The sequence below is a fragment of the Anticarsia gemmatalis genome, chromosome Z, assembly GCF_050436995.1.
Source record: "Anticarsia gemmatalis isolate Benzon Research Colony breed Stoneville strain chromosome Z, ilAntGemm2 primary, whole genome shotgun sequence".
Lineage (NCBI taxonomy): Eukaryota > Metazoa > Arthropoda > Insecta > Lepidoptera > Erebidae > Anticarsia > Anticarsia gemmatalis.
This window is the reverse complement of record NC_134776.1, coordinates 3,987,019-4,005,594: the sequence shown is the minus strand read 5'-3', so window position 1 is coordinate 4,005,594 and position 18,576 is coordinate 3,987,019. Positions and strand designations below refer to the sequence as shown.

General features: G+C 34.5%; 1 protein-coding gene across 1 annotated transcript in view; it reads left to right on the top strand.

Moving 5' to 3' along the window:
- The first annotated feature begins 10,725 nt into the window (after positions 1-10,725).
- The window catches only part of Awh (LIM/homeobox protein arrowhead), a 53,465-nt gene continuing 45,614 nt past the window's right edge, over positions 10,726-18,576 (top strand). Inside the window, exon 1 of the mRNA XM_076134927.1 lies at positions 10,726-10,902. Coding sequence (XP_075991042.1) covers positions 10,897-10,902 — 6 coding nt within the window. The 5' untranslated portion in view covers positions 10,726-10,896. The remainder of the gene's footprint in view (positions 10,903-18,576) is intronic.

Sequence of the window (18,576 nt, the reverse complement as noted above, 5' to 3'; positions counted from 1 at the left end):
ACCCCCGGACCTCGATACCTCCCCACCGCTGAAACTGTAGCGATTTTCCCGATGTTTATTCGAGTATCACAGACGGGCGGGACGTGAACGGAATGAGCAACTCGATCGATACGCGAGATACAATTACGCGTAACACTTCGGTTTGTATGCTGCTGATCCGATTGTGAACGTGATGTGCAGCTTGTTCAGTTTTATTAAATCGTTACTCGGTCCTTTGTTCTTGGTTATTCAAAATATTGACCAATAAAAAAAGAGCTTGCCCTAAACTCTTTGCTTTTAACTAACTCTAACGCTAACTCTTTCTTATCATTAGCCTGCATCCCCGAAACGAAATGCTTTACTTAACTTTTCGACGTTTACCATATTATGTTCATATAATATTTTTAGATTTAAATGAACTCAATATTTGGTTAAAAATTGCTAGCGATAAGTATAAAAAGGAATTCTTTTCGTCAAAATTTAGATGATAGATAGAGACTTTAGGTTCTCAATGATCCTTCATTAGTCTGTTAATGTAAATAAAACCTTTTTGAAACTGATATTGACCCTAGACTCTTCATCACTAAAAAGCTGAGATTAGGAATCCTAAAGCCCAATAGTATTGATAGTAACTCTACAATAAGTTCTCACGGAGACACAGACTCAGTGAATCGAGTATCAGAGAATTAACTGCACCTTAGTGCGTTTAACAACGCTTTGTTGCAATAATACGCATTTGTTGCAGTATTATATCGTATTCGCACGCAGTGGAGTGTGGGCGGCGCGTGGCGGCCCTCACGCGAGTCGCGGGCGCACTGCGACTGTTGCGTTAATGCGTTAATTGCGCGCTCGCGCCCGCGATAATTTGCGTGTGACGACCACTGACGCAGAAATGTAAGTTGTCACGCTTTGATGTCTATTATAGGGTGCTTATGTGGCTTATTAATATATTTAACCCTGATTTCTCTATTGACAAATAGCTCTATTATGAACTTATCACTCGAATAAAGCTGTTAGTCAATAAAAAATCTTATTTAATATCTATACATATAATAATTGCCAAATAAAGTAAATGACGTTGTTCTTTTCAACAGTGAGACCAGTTGAAGCGTAATACTCTTATATAATGCGAACTTTCGGCTTTACTTAAAGCTTTGTTTGAAGCAAAGCACTGCCTTAGAAACTCTACACGGCAGGTGTAATTTGGCTACGTAGTACAAAAAGTTCTCTTCTCTGCCTATCCCTATACCACTGAGACGAAAGAACACTACTTGCTTGAATTTGTTCTAACTTTCCTTGCTTTATTCACATAAATAAATATCGTCATTCAAGACTACTACAAGTATTACCTACGTAGGCAGTTGACCTTTTTGAAGGACATCGTAATATGTATTATTTCGTGAATAATACGGAGAGAACGTATGTAATCATTATTACGATAGAAATGTCCTTCAGTAGGAGTCAACGACATGTAGGTACCATTATGTTTATTATCTCATCTTTAATATGAGCTCTTTGCCCCATACTTGCCAAATTGCTTGCTTGTTCAGGATAGTTTGAGGGTTTCCTTTTGTACGAAAATCAGTCCAAGGTTTGACGTAATATGTAGAATATTTACGGGCAACCTGAAATAAAAAATATGGTTACGATAACTTAGTTATTTATCTGTCTATTGGCTTTACTACTGGCAGTCTACTAATTGATCTCCACTTCTGCCTTGGCCTCAGATGCACTATCAAACACGACACAAGAATCTAAGAGTCACTCCTGCTACCCATGTGTGATACTAGCAATGGATAGGAACAGTATAAGACCGAAGAGAGTTTTAAATTTTAAAATATATAAAATAAGCTCTATTTTTCTTCTAAAATTATCTTGCAATGCTCATTTGTTTTTTATTCCCCGTTTATTTGTGAAGAAATCGTTCTGTTGTACTTTTAGGGACAATGGCGTCTCTTGGGATATCATATTAGAAACAATAACACGAGCGATTGTAGCAAACTGCCAGTAACACTCTAACAAGTCCTGTGGGACTCCACACGGCTTCGTCCGGTGATCATTGCTGTGGTACGTGATTTTAAACCTTATCTTTTTGAGTGCAAGGTACAAATCTTGGCAGCGATTAATCGAAGAACTTGGGGTTACTAAAATGTCACTTTTTACCAAGTTGGATAGGTACGTAAGCTTTGCCGTCATTATGAGTGATGGATGTTCAATATGTTTGATAAATGTTTACTTTGTTTAGAAAATCCTACATGATTCGGCGGAGCGTAGTTACGTTTACACACTGTTAAAACTTTAAGCAAAACGGGTCCGTTTAGCTAAAAGTTAGGTACTCCAGCTCAGAAAATCTTACACTTAGTTTACTCATAAAAAGAAAAAACATAAATGGTAAAAGAAAAGACTAGTACAAAGCTCAATAACTCTATCGAAATCTTACGCCAGCAACATTTTAACGGCACACAGTCGAATAAAATCTAGTTAGAGATCAAAAAATAGGGGTTGCAAAGGGGGTGTCGAAGGGTGTACGAGGGAGCGCGGGGGGGTGACGGTGGCGCGATGTAATCGCATTGCCGCGCTCGGGTGCGCGCGCGCCGCCCGTATAATCTCGTTGTACTAATAGTCTTAAGGCGCACAAAGGGCTGATCAAACGTTGCAATTTGACGCGCCAAATGTCGGCGCTTCGTTGACGATGCACTGCTCTACAGAAGATTTGATTTCTTAGCAACTATTCGATTTTAAGATAGTCAGAGCAGAGCGTATGTAATACATGCCTAGTATTGTGTATTGGATATCTAGGTGTGGAGAAGGGAGTAAAAGAGAGTACTAAAATGATAATAATAATAACGGATTGTGACACCACACATTATTGATAGATTAAAACCGTCTAAAAAGGGCCTCTACGTGTTGGCTTCCGCCCCACGCACGCCTTCCAAATGTCTGGGACTCTGTAGTCCCGAGATATAAAAGAGACGAACATAATAATAATAAAATACTAAAATAGTTGGCTTTGTTACGACATTTCAAATTCATATAGGCGGTCACATTTTTGCTAAATCGTTGACTAAAAAAATAAAACATCAGTAATATCGTGAAATACGAACCTTGATAAAATATTCTCTCTTCTTTATCTTTAATAAAAAACGTTAAAAATTTTAATTTTCCTGTTGATTACCGTGTAATATTAAACATTTCGGTTACATGTTTGTTTGTTTGTTTGTCGTATGGTTAGTGGTTAGTGGTCTAATTTCGGTTACATAGTAGGTCGCAAACCAAAAGTTTTAAACTTAAGGTATCAATGTCTGTCCAACTTTTTTATAAAATATTTACTTTAAAGTCATTAATAAAGAGCTCTTCAATATTTCGTACGTGTTAAATACTTGTAGGTCTCAAGTGACTAATTTCGGTGGTCGTTCTAAACATAGGGTCCTTCGCGTAGAGCACGGGGTGCGGGTGTACTTTAAACCGATTTATTGTGCCGGCACCCCTGCCGTGTGGTTAAACGATGTTAATAGACCCTCACTGTTCGAGTACTCGGACCTCCAGAAAGAATAGTATCTTAGTCAAAAACGTACCAATTTATTAAATAGTAGGTATTTTAAGTATATCGAGTTTTAACGCGTTCACGAACTCTGTTAATTATTTGGGAATACACCAAAAGCTTGACGAATATATCAAACACTTGAATCTGGGGAGATATTTTCAATAATCTAGTTTTTACCGGAGTTTTAGACCATAATTTTAACGGATTCGATTTATAATCTGTGCTTATTTTTCGCACTAGTGAAAAACGAAACATATATTTGAAGATAAATTTTGTGACACAGGAGACAAAGTATAGGAAAACGAAATTTAAACTTAAAAAACAATAACCAATCTAAGGAAATCTTGCGGAACAGCTCAGTTAAACAAAAGTATATCGTCCGCGATATCTAAAGTCCCTAGAGTAGTGTCGCCCTCACAAATATTAACACATTATAATTGAATAGTTACAGCTTTATTTTGACGTAAACGCTAAAAACTACATCACCCACTAGGGGAGTAATCTCGGAGGCAAACTTACATTGTTTCATTGTTTGTCCAACGGTACACTTGCTATTAAACATTCACACCCTTTTTCAATACACAGCCCGCAGTTTTGTATTTGAACAAACAATTTGTAGTTGTAATTTGGTAAATACAACATGTTGTAATACATTGATGTTTGATGATAGGCTAGAGTACGAATGTCGATTGTTATTCTAACTTGACAGCTATTCATGTTCTACTTAGATTTTGTACTGTATCTGTAGAGCCGTTTTAAAGTACGCTAAGATCTTTTATCTTATATGTTTAGGAATCGAATTTGGCCTAGAATTAAATCGAATGACGCCTTTGCGAAGAAATCGTTGTCCTAAAACATATTTAAATAACGGTTTTTATATTGTTTTAAACAGCATTCACCTAATCATCAGAAGGCTTCCTACTACATATTAAACAACTAGCTGACCCGCGCAACTTCGCTTGCGTCACATAAGAGAATGTGAGAGAATGAGTCAAAATTTTCCCCCTTTTTGTAACATTTTTTACCGTTACTCAGCTCTTATTGGTCGTAGCGTGATATGTAGCATATAGCCTTCCTCGATAAATGGGCTATCTAACACTGAAAGAATTTTTTAAATTGAATTAGTAGATTAGCGCGTTCAAACAAACAAACAAACTCTTCAGCTTTATAATATTAGTATAGATCGCTGTGTCGTGTCGTGTCGCTGTTGCGACACCAAAATCTCCAATGTGTAAAATTCACTTTTCGAGAATTCTAGATGCACATATAGGTACATTAAAAAAAGTGTTAACGGTCAACAACTTACGATAGTGACGTCATATTTCCACGGTGTTTATGTATTCCATAGAGCTGCAAATTCTTAATATTGAGTGTTGTAAAAAACGGAATTGGACAAAAGTGTCACATGGATGTTTTTATATAAGACAAAACAAGTTATTTGTCTCTTATATTTAAAAACCCAACTTACATAAAATTTATATGATCATACATTTCTGTCCAATTAAACTATAAACAGAATAGATCACAGCAATTAACTATAACACCGCAAACATAATTACAATCACGATACAATACAATTAGACAAATCAAAATACAAGTACAAATACAAATACACCTGCAAACCAATGCAAATTAGATGTCAAGTAATTGCTTTGTTAAGATTACAATCATTGGATCATTGAGGGTAGATAGAAATCTCGCGGTAATGCTAGCAGGTGGGCTAACCCTAAAAATGTAGGACAATAGTTGTCATATTTTATACTTCAAATTGTTCAAAAGTTGTAATAGTTGGTTGGTTAACTTTATTGTTGTTTATTAACTATGTAGATAGGAAAAGTATCGGCGAATACATTATTTTGCAGTATTAGACAGTTTGTTGTTTGCATATTGACACAGACATTCAATGAACGAAAGTGGGTGGGTGTACTAATTAAATGAAAAAATGGTTGTGAATTTAAATTACAAAGTAAAATTTAAAAGTTAATTATATGGTTGACTTGGAGCTCTTTTATGGGCATTCATCCGTCATTAGAATATAGCGCTTCTTAAAGCTCGACGGCAGTAATAAAATTGTCAGAAATCATGAAGTTAATTATTTATAGACAAAAAAGCAGAATTAAGTGTAACTATTTGCAGTTTTCACAATGAAAATATAAGACAAAAATATCAAGTTTAAATTCATGTTCCATTTGAATCCTCTATACTATTAGATTCTTATATTACCATCATTAATACCCACATATTTTCGACCAAATTGAATCCTATTTGAAATTCCGCCATCGAATAGGTATCTAAAATCCGTCCGATCAGCAATTTGCATAATAACAGAACGGATCCTTCCGGCGCTGACGCGGCTACGGAAAAAAAACGCAAGTGCGGAATTAAAAAGTACGCCGGTCTCCGGAAGCGGCTCTCGGATATATCCATGAAAGGCGGATAATTGCAGCCCCCGGTCTATCTGGCACACGATCCGACTTCACCGAATATTCCATTCACGAGTTTGTATTTAATATTCAGGGAACATTCTTCTTTATATCTAATGCTGCTTGAATTTAAGAAATGTATTTGACATTTCTAGCATATTTATCCTAATAAATATTACTTGAGATTAGTGAATCTACTGAAAATGTAATGAGCTTATCGTGTTTTTGAGCTTGGGATCTAAAATGCTTGATAGTACAAAAATATGTCACATGGGTTTGCCTACAATGACTTTAAGCTATTTCTTATAATGTGTATTTATCTTCTTATAGCCATTGTTCAGCTAAATATGAGATTTTCTTAAAAATGACTCCTATTAAGTTTCAATATCGTTAGATTTCCTAATTTATCTGAAATTTTGCTTCAATGTGAAAAGGAAGAACCTCCTTCTTTCTGCATAATTAAAATATAAAAACCCACGACGAGGATTTTAGACTTATATAAGAGCTTTAGTCATAATTATAACTTTGAGATGTAATATTAATTCTGCTACTACTTAAACTGACATCATGAAATCATACGCAACAAATATACTTATTCATAAACACACTATAAACCTATTTTAGTTAAAAAGCTACTATAATATGTTTTCTATTTTTCATTTCGCTAAGGAGTGAAAGAAACAAAACACTTTATAAGTCTTTCATAACTTCATATATTTTTGTGAATAAGAGTGTTAAATTAAAAGAATAGAACCAACAACCATGTACGACCTGGGAATCGAAACCGGAACCTTGTATTTAACATGACGGATATATGTATAACATAGAGGCAGTCAGACGTCATGAAATCGTGTTCTAAATATGTAAAATGGGCTTCCCTCGATGCGTTGCGTTAATTATGCGATGACGTAGTCCATCACCGTCATTACAGAGAGGGCAGACAGTGCGTGGGTGTCCACTATACGTGCTGTCATTTGAACGATACGTAGTGCATATAAAGGACTTGTAGTTGTACCAAGGTGTGACAATGATTGTGGTAGGAAAAGTCAGAATCCAGTTCTAATATGAAAAAATGTCAGCGCTATTACAAATAAGAAAAACTCTAACCCTCTCATTCATAAAAATATATGAAGTTATGAAAGGCTTAAAAAGAGTTTTGTTTCTTTTACTCCTTAGCGAAATGAAAAAGAGAAAACATATTATAGTAGTTTTTTTTAACTAAAATAGTAGTTTATAGTGTGTTTATGAATAAGAGGGTAACCGTTTTAATTTACGTAAGACATAATACCTACCAGTGGGAGAGTAATGAGTTACATTTATTATTATTTATATTTATTACTTGAACGACTTGTTTAGCTATTACATAAGTAAGTGTCTATTCCATTCAGCTTCTATCAGGCAGGCTTGGTTTCATTCATTTCATTGAATCTGCAGCGCAAAGAAACAGAAATTATGATACGTATATATTTTTTATACGCTAAATGAATTACTTAATTTTACTCTGTACAGTCAATCACATACTTGCATAACGCGAAGTCCTAATACTATTTACGATCAGCCTCTTTACTATACTAGATAAAAAAATGACGACAGCAAAATATAAGCTTTACAGAACTATCAGAATGTCAGTACGTACTTTTGCTAGACAATTTGATTAAGGCTTTGTTTCGCCACGTACAGGACGTACGACGCAGGCAGCAGGGAGGGGGAGCTCCGACCCTTGCTACCCCTTATTTACTAGATTACCATACATCGATACATGAAGGAATAAAATTGCGATATTGTTTCGTTGCGTGATAAATCAACAACTATTGTTTTAGCTTCTGTATCCATAACAAGTGATATTAATCTCAAAATAAATTGTGATTTTGGACAAGCTTTATTTTTTTTAAAGCATCTTTGTAAAATACTTTTCCGTATATAAAATCACGGCTTTTCCCATAGGGGTAGGTAGAGACGAGAGATAGCCACTTGGTACGATACATACAAACCTCCCTCACTTCATTCGCGTCCATACGTCTTGTCATACAGGATCAACGGTTACGAGAAAATATAAAATTCATAAGTCTGTCAGCAAATAAATAAAAATTGCAAAACTGAAAGTTGATATGACGAAGCAATTTAGTAAGACACGTAGTTAAGATCATTATAATTGCAAGTATTTATCAAATTGGCGGTCCCTATTAGAAACGTGTTGCGATAATTTAAGAGAAATCGCTGATATATGTAACACTTATGTATAATTAAATATTTTGATCCAATTAACACTGATCCGAAGCAAACACTAATTGTACCTGCTAATTTTGCTGATTGAAACACACCGTCAAGTTTTTTAATCGGTACCGCAAAATCAGAAAATTATGCATCTACGGCATACATACATATAGAATAACACGGATCGGATAGGAACGATGGGTGTATTTATACTTTTTTATAGGAACAGGAGCAGAACCTTTTGGGACCAGGAGACAATTAATTGGACAGACCATAAAATAAGCAAGAAGCACAATTTGTATAATTTATAGAAATTTTATATGCAAGAATCAAGAGTCACACCAAAAGCCACCGATTCACTTTGTCCCAAAATGTGAAATATCATAAGACAGAACAATTATAATTTATGGTCGGGAAGATATTATCCTGACAAGGAGAGCAAAAATAATTTATAACCTAAAGTTCCAAATCCTGACTTCTATAAATTCTTTTTTCAATTCGATACCTCCTAAGTATACTAAGCCGCCTAACAAATTTAGGTATTTTATATATTTTTTTAATAATAATTACCGAGTCAAAATCAAATCATTTTATACGAAAGGAAGAGGAACATTTTTTCAAATCGTTCTCCTGTAAAATTAGTACAATGTCAGTTGACTCATTTTACTTAGGAGGCATCGATATCCATAAGCGTGCGAATTGTCAACTTAAATCTCTAAATGATAAGTATAAAATTGTGCACTAGTAGGTGCTTGAAGTACGAGTGGCCGAATGTCGCGTGTGTCGGGGAATCCTCTCAGCCTGTGTCAAGAGTGTAATACAGGGATTAGTGCGACTGTCGCAATCACCGCTCTTGTGACGTCACTACCTACGTACGAAGGGATGAAATGTGCTCTTTTTTGTTACTTTACTTTTTTATAAAGCTTGTATTGTGTTTAACAACTATACATTAAAATTTGCGTTCAGTTAAACAGCAGATATAAATTCAAACTTACAGAATATGTATCTACGGTTCGTGCTGCTTTAATTTACATCAATTTTGATAGTGTCGCTTTCGTATCGGTAATGGGTTAAGTGGGTATTGACGAGAAATATCAATAAAATACCAAGACCCAGATGCTTTAGTCTTGAAGAAGGGTTAGTGCTAGTGCCTCGAGAGAAGTAATAATAAAAACGAATGAAAAAGTTGTTTTTGTCTTTTCTCACTATTTAGCTGATATCACTTACTTCAAGGTTGGAGAAGCATTCGTTCACAGGGTTTTTTTTAGAAACTGAAAACTGGTCGACGTGTCGATTGAACCGGCTTCATACAAGGCAAGTACCCGAAGACGTTGCTTCTTGCGCAATATATGAGGCATCGGGTGTCTTGGTTCTTCTAAAAATCACTTGAATGAATAATTAATTTAATTTTCGGTATGCGCATTCTGTACGCATTATTTAGTGAGAACTGCAAGTGTGCAGTTTACTGAGTAATAGTAGAGTGGGAGTAAATGTAAGACATTATATCTAGAAAAATGAAAGAAAATGAATTATCTGATGATTCTTACTAAAGTATTAATAAACAAGAGTTTTAAACGTAGTTGTGTTCATTAGCGGACATGTGTCGCATAGACATCGCATTACTTCGGACGCGGCAGTTTCATGAACCGCACTCTGAATATCAATGCACCTGACATTTTCAAGCACAGCTCTAAATTCATAAACAGGTAATGAGTGTAAATGTGAGATCAAGCCTTATTAGGTTAGAGTAAAGTGATCGCGTTAACTGAAGTTTTTAGTGTAGTAATGTTTTATTTTTCAGATTTATTTCTGTTTTGAATGTATATGGAATAGGTTACGATTGAAGAAAACTTTATACATTTACTAGTACTTTACGTATTTAGAAATTATGCGACATGAAATTTATAAATATGAATGATTGGTGAATATTGAATAAAGCCGCCTTTAGAATACCGCATAATTTAATAGTGAATGAATACAATACTTATGATGAATAATAAATATTCCATTAATGGAATAAAACCCAGGACGCTTGCAAACCATTCAGCTGAATAAAGTTACATTTACATATATCGTTCAGGAGCAACGATTAACGCTTACTATCAATTTATTGGTTTATGTATTCTTTCAATAAAATATAAATCATACGTAAGGTAATTTAAAATTTTATAGACATCTTGAATATTCCTGTGGCGCGGCGCCGTAAAATAGCCATAAACGTTAATAGCGGCGTCTTAAATCAAACGAATTCGAACATCGACCATGTTCGCATACATGAGCGATTGAGTTCAATTTACAATGTAAAAAGTTCACTTAAAGAGTAGCTATTAAAAATCTTTTGAAATCCGATACGTCACGCGAAATGTTGTACGTTTTATTGAAGGTAATGGGGATAATTTTTGGAGGGCGCTGGGGTTTACATAGATAGGCGGGTTGATGGTGGTGGGTCGTGCGGGCGTGTCGCCGGGCCGCCGAGCCAATGGGGGCCCGGGCCGTGCGCGCGAGGTGGGCCGGCGCCGCCTCGCGCTGCTGGCCAGCTCAGTATCGTCGGTGGAGTCGCGTGGACCGGCCGCCCGCGCAGCTGCCTCCTGTGCCACCTCGCTGCCCGCCACGGCCTCGCCACGGCGCCGCGCTGTGACATGTACTGACAGTTCAATGACAGTGTGCTGCACATGTTTATGTTTTGTTTTGTGAAATACTGATAGCGTTGCCAAAGTGTTGGGTGTGAAGCTGGAGATGAAGGTAAGAGTCCCTTGTGTTCACGCAACTATGTAAGTATGATTTATTGACAGATCTCTCCCGGCTCGTCTGCACCTTTACTCAAGGTGTACCTTACAACTACGAGTATTTCTCAAGACATTAGTATGAATAAATTGAACCTGTATTAGCTCGCTACAAACAAATACTCCTGCTTATGATTAAATGGTATTGAATGTCACGTCACTTGCTCAAATGCCTATAATAAGTGATCTTGAACGCAAGCTCGTTAAAGTGAAGTGCTTTAATACAAGGTTTATGTTTAAAACCAAAGTTTTTGCAACAAAGGCTTCTAACTAAATCAATACTTTAAAACACAATGAATCTTTAAACGGAAAAGCTAAAACCGCAAGATTATGCTAGTAATATGTCATCGATCCATATGTTCAACGTGCGCTTTTAATATAAATAGGAAACAACATATTAAATATGAATACTCTACAAATGTAATACCTAACTAATGCTTAGTTACTAAGTGGACATAATAGACTGTTTTTTATTAAAGAGTAAATTATAGTAAAACGTAATCAACTATAGATCAAAGAGCCGCCGGTCGCTGGTAATATTAACACCTGTGACTCTTACTAATGAATAATAAGTTCTATAAATATAATTTAGTTTACTATTTTTTATAGCTCGTTTGTTTGGTGTAAGTGTGCCTTTAAGGGATAGGCAGAGAAACATAAATATATAAATTCTAGTTCTACGGGATCAAGAGCGCGTTATGAAAAAACAATAATTAGAATGTTCATACATTTGTTAAACTTATAAAACCTCTATTTAATTTTAAGGTACAGAAAGAATTAGCGCCCAAACCCGAAGAACATAAATTGTCTGTACCAAGTACAGTTTTATTGTAGGTATAGATAATTTTAGTAATTTGCGAGCCTACAACTCAATGAATTTGATAGTCAGATATTTCAGAAAATGGAAATGAAATAGTTTATATTTAACTTTTTCCGAGTGATAAACAGTCAACTAAGAATTAATTATGCCTGCGGTCGTTTCATTTTCTATTAACTCTACATATAAAGTTGGGTTATAAGTTTTACTTTTATTTTCCCGCCTAAATGCAGGTTTCAGTCTAACTATGAGTGAATTAAAAAGCCTAGCTATACCGCATGGTGATAGAACTTAGCGTCGGTCATTGATTGAAAGGACTTCGTGTGGCAACAACAACTTTGTAAACGGAAAATAATATCAAGCACTTAAGTTATATAGACCTACATTGTTTATTATATTGATGAATGAAATTACAAAACCGCCTGTTACAAAAGTAGAGTTGTTTAATTATTCTTGTACCTATACCTATGAGTGTAGACTATCATTAATATAATTCAAACGTTATCTGTTCCATGGGTTACATGTTTTGATTCTTCCATTTACTTCCTTCAATATAATTATATAAAAGCTACACATAAAAATCATATACTATTACTGACTGAAACGTAATAATATAATCCAATTATAAAATATGTATAAATGTCCCAATATTGTCAATATCGACACTTGCGCCCAGAAATAGTTTAGTTTAGGTATAAGGTACCTACATTTTACAAGATGGCGGCTTTACGGTGTGCTCCAAAAGACTCTAGATTAGTTTGAGTTTCAAATTTCTTAATCTATTAAGACTTTAACACACTACCGACAAAAATAACAATTTATAAGCGCTTGCGTGGTCAACGCTGATGTTATTCGGCCAGATCGTCGGGAAATAGATATAGAAAAACGTTTCCTTGTCTTTAAATTTTCATCCTCTTTGACCCGATCGCATGTAATTATATATTTATATTTTGTGAGAGTAACTTCTAGCAAAAGTTTTACAAACGTAGTTTAAATAGGTATTCGTTTTGAGTAAACTAGTTCTTTTAAGCCAGTTTCGTTACCTTAAACAAATTTTACTCTACGATTGAATGATCCGTCCGATATGAAACAACCACTAATCATTTTCTAGTCCTATGCACTTTGTATGTTTTAAAAAATAAACTTTTAAACAAAACACTTTAGTTCTGCTTATTGAGCGTGTTCAGATAAATAGTAATGCACAGACTTCGCCAAAAAATATTTATTATACCATGGTTAGGTCTAGTTGGAAATAACAAACCCAGTCTGTGCTGTACCTGTCAGTCACGCATGGTGCCTGATGTATAATAGTAACTCTTTAACTATTTCCTACTCCGGGAATTTATAAAACTTATATGCAAATCGGTTACATGCGAAGAATTAATAACAAAAACACACGTTTACATAAACGGATTACACAGAGCGTACAAAGTATTCCGATCCAACAACAATCAACACCAATCAAAGCCTTTTCACCCTTTTAATCTTTCAGGATAATAATTCAAATGTAAAAAACTGAAACATTCGCACTAATCTCAACCGTGGAACCGCTCGCACAAACTCGTTGTATATAACGGCCATAAATAAACGACATTTCGTTTGTTTGTTTGTCTCTTGAATTATGTATGCAAACTGCTGAACGCTTTAGCTACTCAATTTATATCTACCGAGCGTTCTAAATCAAATCACTTTATTTACTTCTAACTTGTTGATGTTAGTACATAAGTAGAGAAATTCTGCATTTATTGCGGTCTATTACTTTATTATAAATGCTGAGCAAGGTTTGATATTATATCGCCTGTTTCCGCAGGGATACGCGGAGACTAATGAACATCAATCGGTCTGATGTTAACTTACCTGAGTACAAATAATTTAGTTAAATAGTGAAATAGTCGACGACTTTACGTGTATTTCTCTGGTTATCGCTTTTATCGTTCTATCTTTCACGGAGTTCTAGGCCCAATTTTTTTGCGTTGTGCTCATTTGTCGCTAACTAGTCTAGTGTTGTTTAACTTAAAGTAGTCAAGTAATTCTAATATCTTTGAAAAGTACGAAAACTGTATTTCAAGAAAAATACTGATGTATATAAATTATACTTATGGTGACAAAAACCAAAATATAATTAGGAACTCTTAGATTTATCTGACTATAGGTAATTAGCCGATAACTGATCTGGGTATCTGACTGGGTGGTAGATTATTATCACTAGGGCGGAATGTAACTTCGAATTACCTGTTACAAGCCACGCGAACATAACTTTTCGTTCTAAAAATATTTCATTTCGCTATAGTAACATAACCGACTAGTTTTAATAACATCGTGGTACAAACGGTTGGTCCCGCCAGAAGTACGGACGGACGCCATAATATTTACGACTTAATCATTTTATTAGTAGATATAAAAACAAATTGTCAGACAACGTGTTGTTGATCGAATGCTTTACAAGTTTCACGTAATTATTGTAATTATTGTTTTGTGAACTGCCTTGCTTTAATATTGTGGTATTAAAACTATTTATAGACTTCAGGATCCGGCGTTATTTGCGCAAGTTCACAGCTCTGTATTTTTTAAAGAAACTTTAATTAACAATTATCATTATTGTTCAGGCAATTTTCTAAAAAACCTTAATGAATTGTACACACAGACCTTAAGCATTAATCACTCTCTATTGGTCAAAATGACAAGAAAATCCGTTCATTATTTCTTGAATTAAAAGCAAAAAATAATAAAAAAGTAATTCCATTTCCACATTAAATTATAAATGAAGTAAGAATATGCGGGGTGAATAAAAACAATAAAATCAATTTAATTAAAATAAATAATTCTCTTGTAATTGTATCGGAAATATCTGTAATTATTTATATAAATAGGTAGTTTAAAAGAGATACAATGGTAATAACGAGCTACGTACATATACATGGGCTTTTGTTGAGCTTTCAGCCCTGGCATAGTAAAAGGATGCCTTACCAATAGCTTGCAGAGTCGTTGATCATATTCCGTGTAGACAGTGGATAGCGACTTGATAGAGTCACTAGTTAAGTAATAATTATTACTGTTACGGTATTTGCGGTATAACTTCAACACTATTGAGCATTTAGTTTTAGTGCTATAATATAGTTAATAATTAAATTGTTTTTTTTTTTAATTGGCAACTCCAACTCTGCCATCTAGTCTAGTCTCGTGGATAGTTCTAGAAGCAACGTCAGCAACTGTTATTAGTAACTTAACTTTTACTTACTAACTTATCTGACGAAAATTTTACTACAATCATTTTGAAGTTCCTTATTGTATGAAATCGCAAAAATTAAATGCACGACTGGCGTTATGGTTGACGTTGTTGTCTCGACGCTATAGTAGCGCCTCGTGTTGTGGGTTTGATTCTCACCCATGAAAAATACTTGTGTTTTGTTCACGAGCATCTGTTCTGTGTTTGGATGTTAATTTATCTATATAAGTTTGTATTCAGATTTGTATGATATTACTTTGCTTAGAATTAAATCAGGTGGCCGTGTGTGTGTTTCTAAATATACAAACTAATTTTTGCATTAAATGTTGAACGTGTTTAAAATAAATTTAAAAAAAATGTAGTAATTTTAACTTCTACGTATGCATATACAAATTCACTTTTGCAACCATCAGAAAGTTCATAATATTTATTAATAGTGAAATAAATTATATTATTTTTAACAAACGGCCTGTCAGTAATGTTTGATTGACTGATCAATCAACGGTCCAAACTGGACTGGCTGGACTTTTTAAAGCCAAACTTTGAAAGTACATAGTTAAGCCCTCAATAAAAGTGTTTTGGCAAACATACCATGAATATGTTACTGTTGTACCGTCTTCCAAGCCTATTAATTTAAGCGGTTTTATTCATAAGCGCTTTTTAAACAATATAGATGTTACTTATATAAGTAAAATAGTTTGTAGTCGTAAGTTAAACGCCTGTAAAGTAATTTTTTATTATATTATTATTTAAAGTATTTTATTTTATATTATCGACTACAACAAGAAAGAAAACAATATTTGCGAAAAATGTAGTATTTCTTACATAAACAGAATCAAAGTTTTTAAAGAAAAATATTTCTAAATGCTTACAATATTTGAAATACATCACGCTCAGGGATAGGCAAAGACGAGAGATATATGAAATATAATCCCTAAATAAATAAAACAACAGAATTATAATAAAATCAACCATTTCAGATATTTTCCATTTCGATGCAAAGGCCTAGCGAACTATCTATAAAGTTCCATACAAAAGACATCAACGCGATACTTCAGTTTTAAGCATAAGATCTATTACGTTTGGAATAGGATAACTTGTGTATAGCTATTAACAAAACACGAATATTACATTATAATTTTGGAATTTTTAATGTGAGACATAAAAGGCTTAGTTCAATGTGAATTTTCCAGAAACAAAGCTTAGATTTGTTTTTGTATTTTAAACAGGCCATATATAAAACGTTTCCGTGTGTGTATTACATAAAGACAACAGCAGCGCGATTTTCTACAATCGGTAGCATCGAGTACCGAGACTTTGACATTTAAAATGTACTGCAAAGGTAGTTCTTACGGCTTCCGCTGGAGGCGCTGATTAGATTTTCATACAAAAGCATCTATAGCTATCCGGCTCTCAGATGTTGGGTTATAGACAGCCGCGCAACAGAAAGCTCAATTACTATATTAAAACGCTCTTTAATGAGTAGATATATCAAGACTGATTTTTTTAACCTTAAACATATAACATAGTTTACTTACTTCAGAATATAGAAGTCCGGGACAAAAACCACCACCTGGCCACATTAAGGTTGAAAATAATACAGAAAAAATATTGTAGCGCAGGTCACGTCGCAGGCGTTAACTAGTATTAAATAACCTGTGTTATGAATGCTTGTTTCAATTAAGGTATTAAGCGGCTAATTTGTTCAAAAGAATCTAATTATAAACGAAAAAATTGTTTATACACTTTATTTCAGTATAAAACGTCTATTATTAAGCTAGAATACATTGTTCCTAATGTAATTTTATTACGCTAATTTAATTTTGTTCAACAGAATTTACTACATCACCGGTCGCCGATGCTAAAAGTAGGTAATGTGCGGCCTCCCTATGATCTCACTGGCAAGAGTGGTCTCTCGAAATAAGATAGGATATTCAAAATCATAATTATTTGTTTAAATTCATTTGCGGTTCAGTTGAATTTGGATGAATGCCGTTTTATCAATGCATCAATCTTAGTTATTTACTCGCTTGAACCATCTAATATATATTATTTCTATGTCACAATGTTAGTTACTGTACTCCTCCTTTCATGAGAATCGATTAAGCCGGTTAATCGATTCTCATGAAATATTGTGAGCATATTGAGTAAGTCTGGAATCGGCTAACATCTATTTTTCATACCTTTAAGTGACTCATTTTTTTTTATTTGGAAAAACGACATTTGCCGAGTCAGCTATTTACAAATATACATAAATTTCTACCCATAAGGATAGGCAGAGACCAAAAATTGCTAATATTGCTAAAATTGTTACGATCCTAACAAACTTCCCTCTCTCAATTCAGACGTCTAGTCATACAGGAAAGGTTACGAGTACTACACACAACCACAAGATAAAAAAAATAATCTAAATAACACCTTACACATGATCAGAAATACATTTGCTACAGTTCCACGGCACCATACATCACGGGCACAAGACAACGAGAGTTAATCCCATCAAATCCGATTACCGTAGTGTCGTGCGACTATAAATCGTCCACACGATTCGTTACGATTCGATACCGAAAAACATTAAACAAAATATGTCGGCGGTGGCTTTGGGAGCTAAGGTGGAGCGTATGCTGCGACCCAGGACACAGCGTGATATACTACCTACTGAATTTGCAGTAAATTAACTAACTGTGATGGTCGTAATTCAATATTTGATCTATATGACTGTTTTCTTTCATTTTGTACTGACTTTAAAAATAAGGCTGTCATTTTAGCCATACTAGAGTTGATTAGGTATAATAGCTATTATATTGATCACACTTTCACGGGGTTTTATTCTCTTTACTCTTCTCGGGATTTTACTCTCTTTATTATCTCAACAACTTATCTGCCTTAACTAGACCCTTGTATTTTGCTAATCAAACATGCTCATTGAAAGCATGAGAAATTTATACTCGTGCGTGTGTCACACAAAAATGAATGCCACCAAAAACATTCTGTAAAACCTCAAGTCTCGCAGCTCAGTCTTTCTGGCGTAAAAAGTGGTGAGATCTATATAATACCAAGTCGATTAATCTATTTCGTCTCTACTTAAGGGACCTTCTGTCTTAAGTTATTACATAAGTTATTATCATGCCAATATTAAAAATATTTTACGTTTAAAACAAATAGACCGACCTGGCCATCGCATGATTTGTATGTATTACACTACACAGCACGACGAGAAGTTAATGCTCCTGAAATTTTAATGGCGAATTTGTGTTTTCATGCGATGACCAAGTCGATCTTTTTGTTTTAAACGTAAAATATTTTTAATATTGGCATGATAATAACTTATGTAATAACTTAAGACAGAAGGTCCCTTAAGTAGAGACGAAATAGATTAATCGACTTGGTATTATATAGATCTCACCACTTTTTACGCCAGAAAGACTGAGCTGCGAGACTTGAGGTTTTACAGAATGTTTTTGGTGGCATCTCACTTCTTTTTGTAGAACGAACATAAGTCCAATTTGTATGGAAAGACGTTTTTTCTTATAATTCAACATATTTTCCTATGGGAATGTTTTTCAGTTTCATGGGCTAAGCATCCTTAC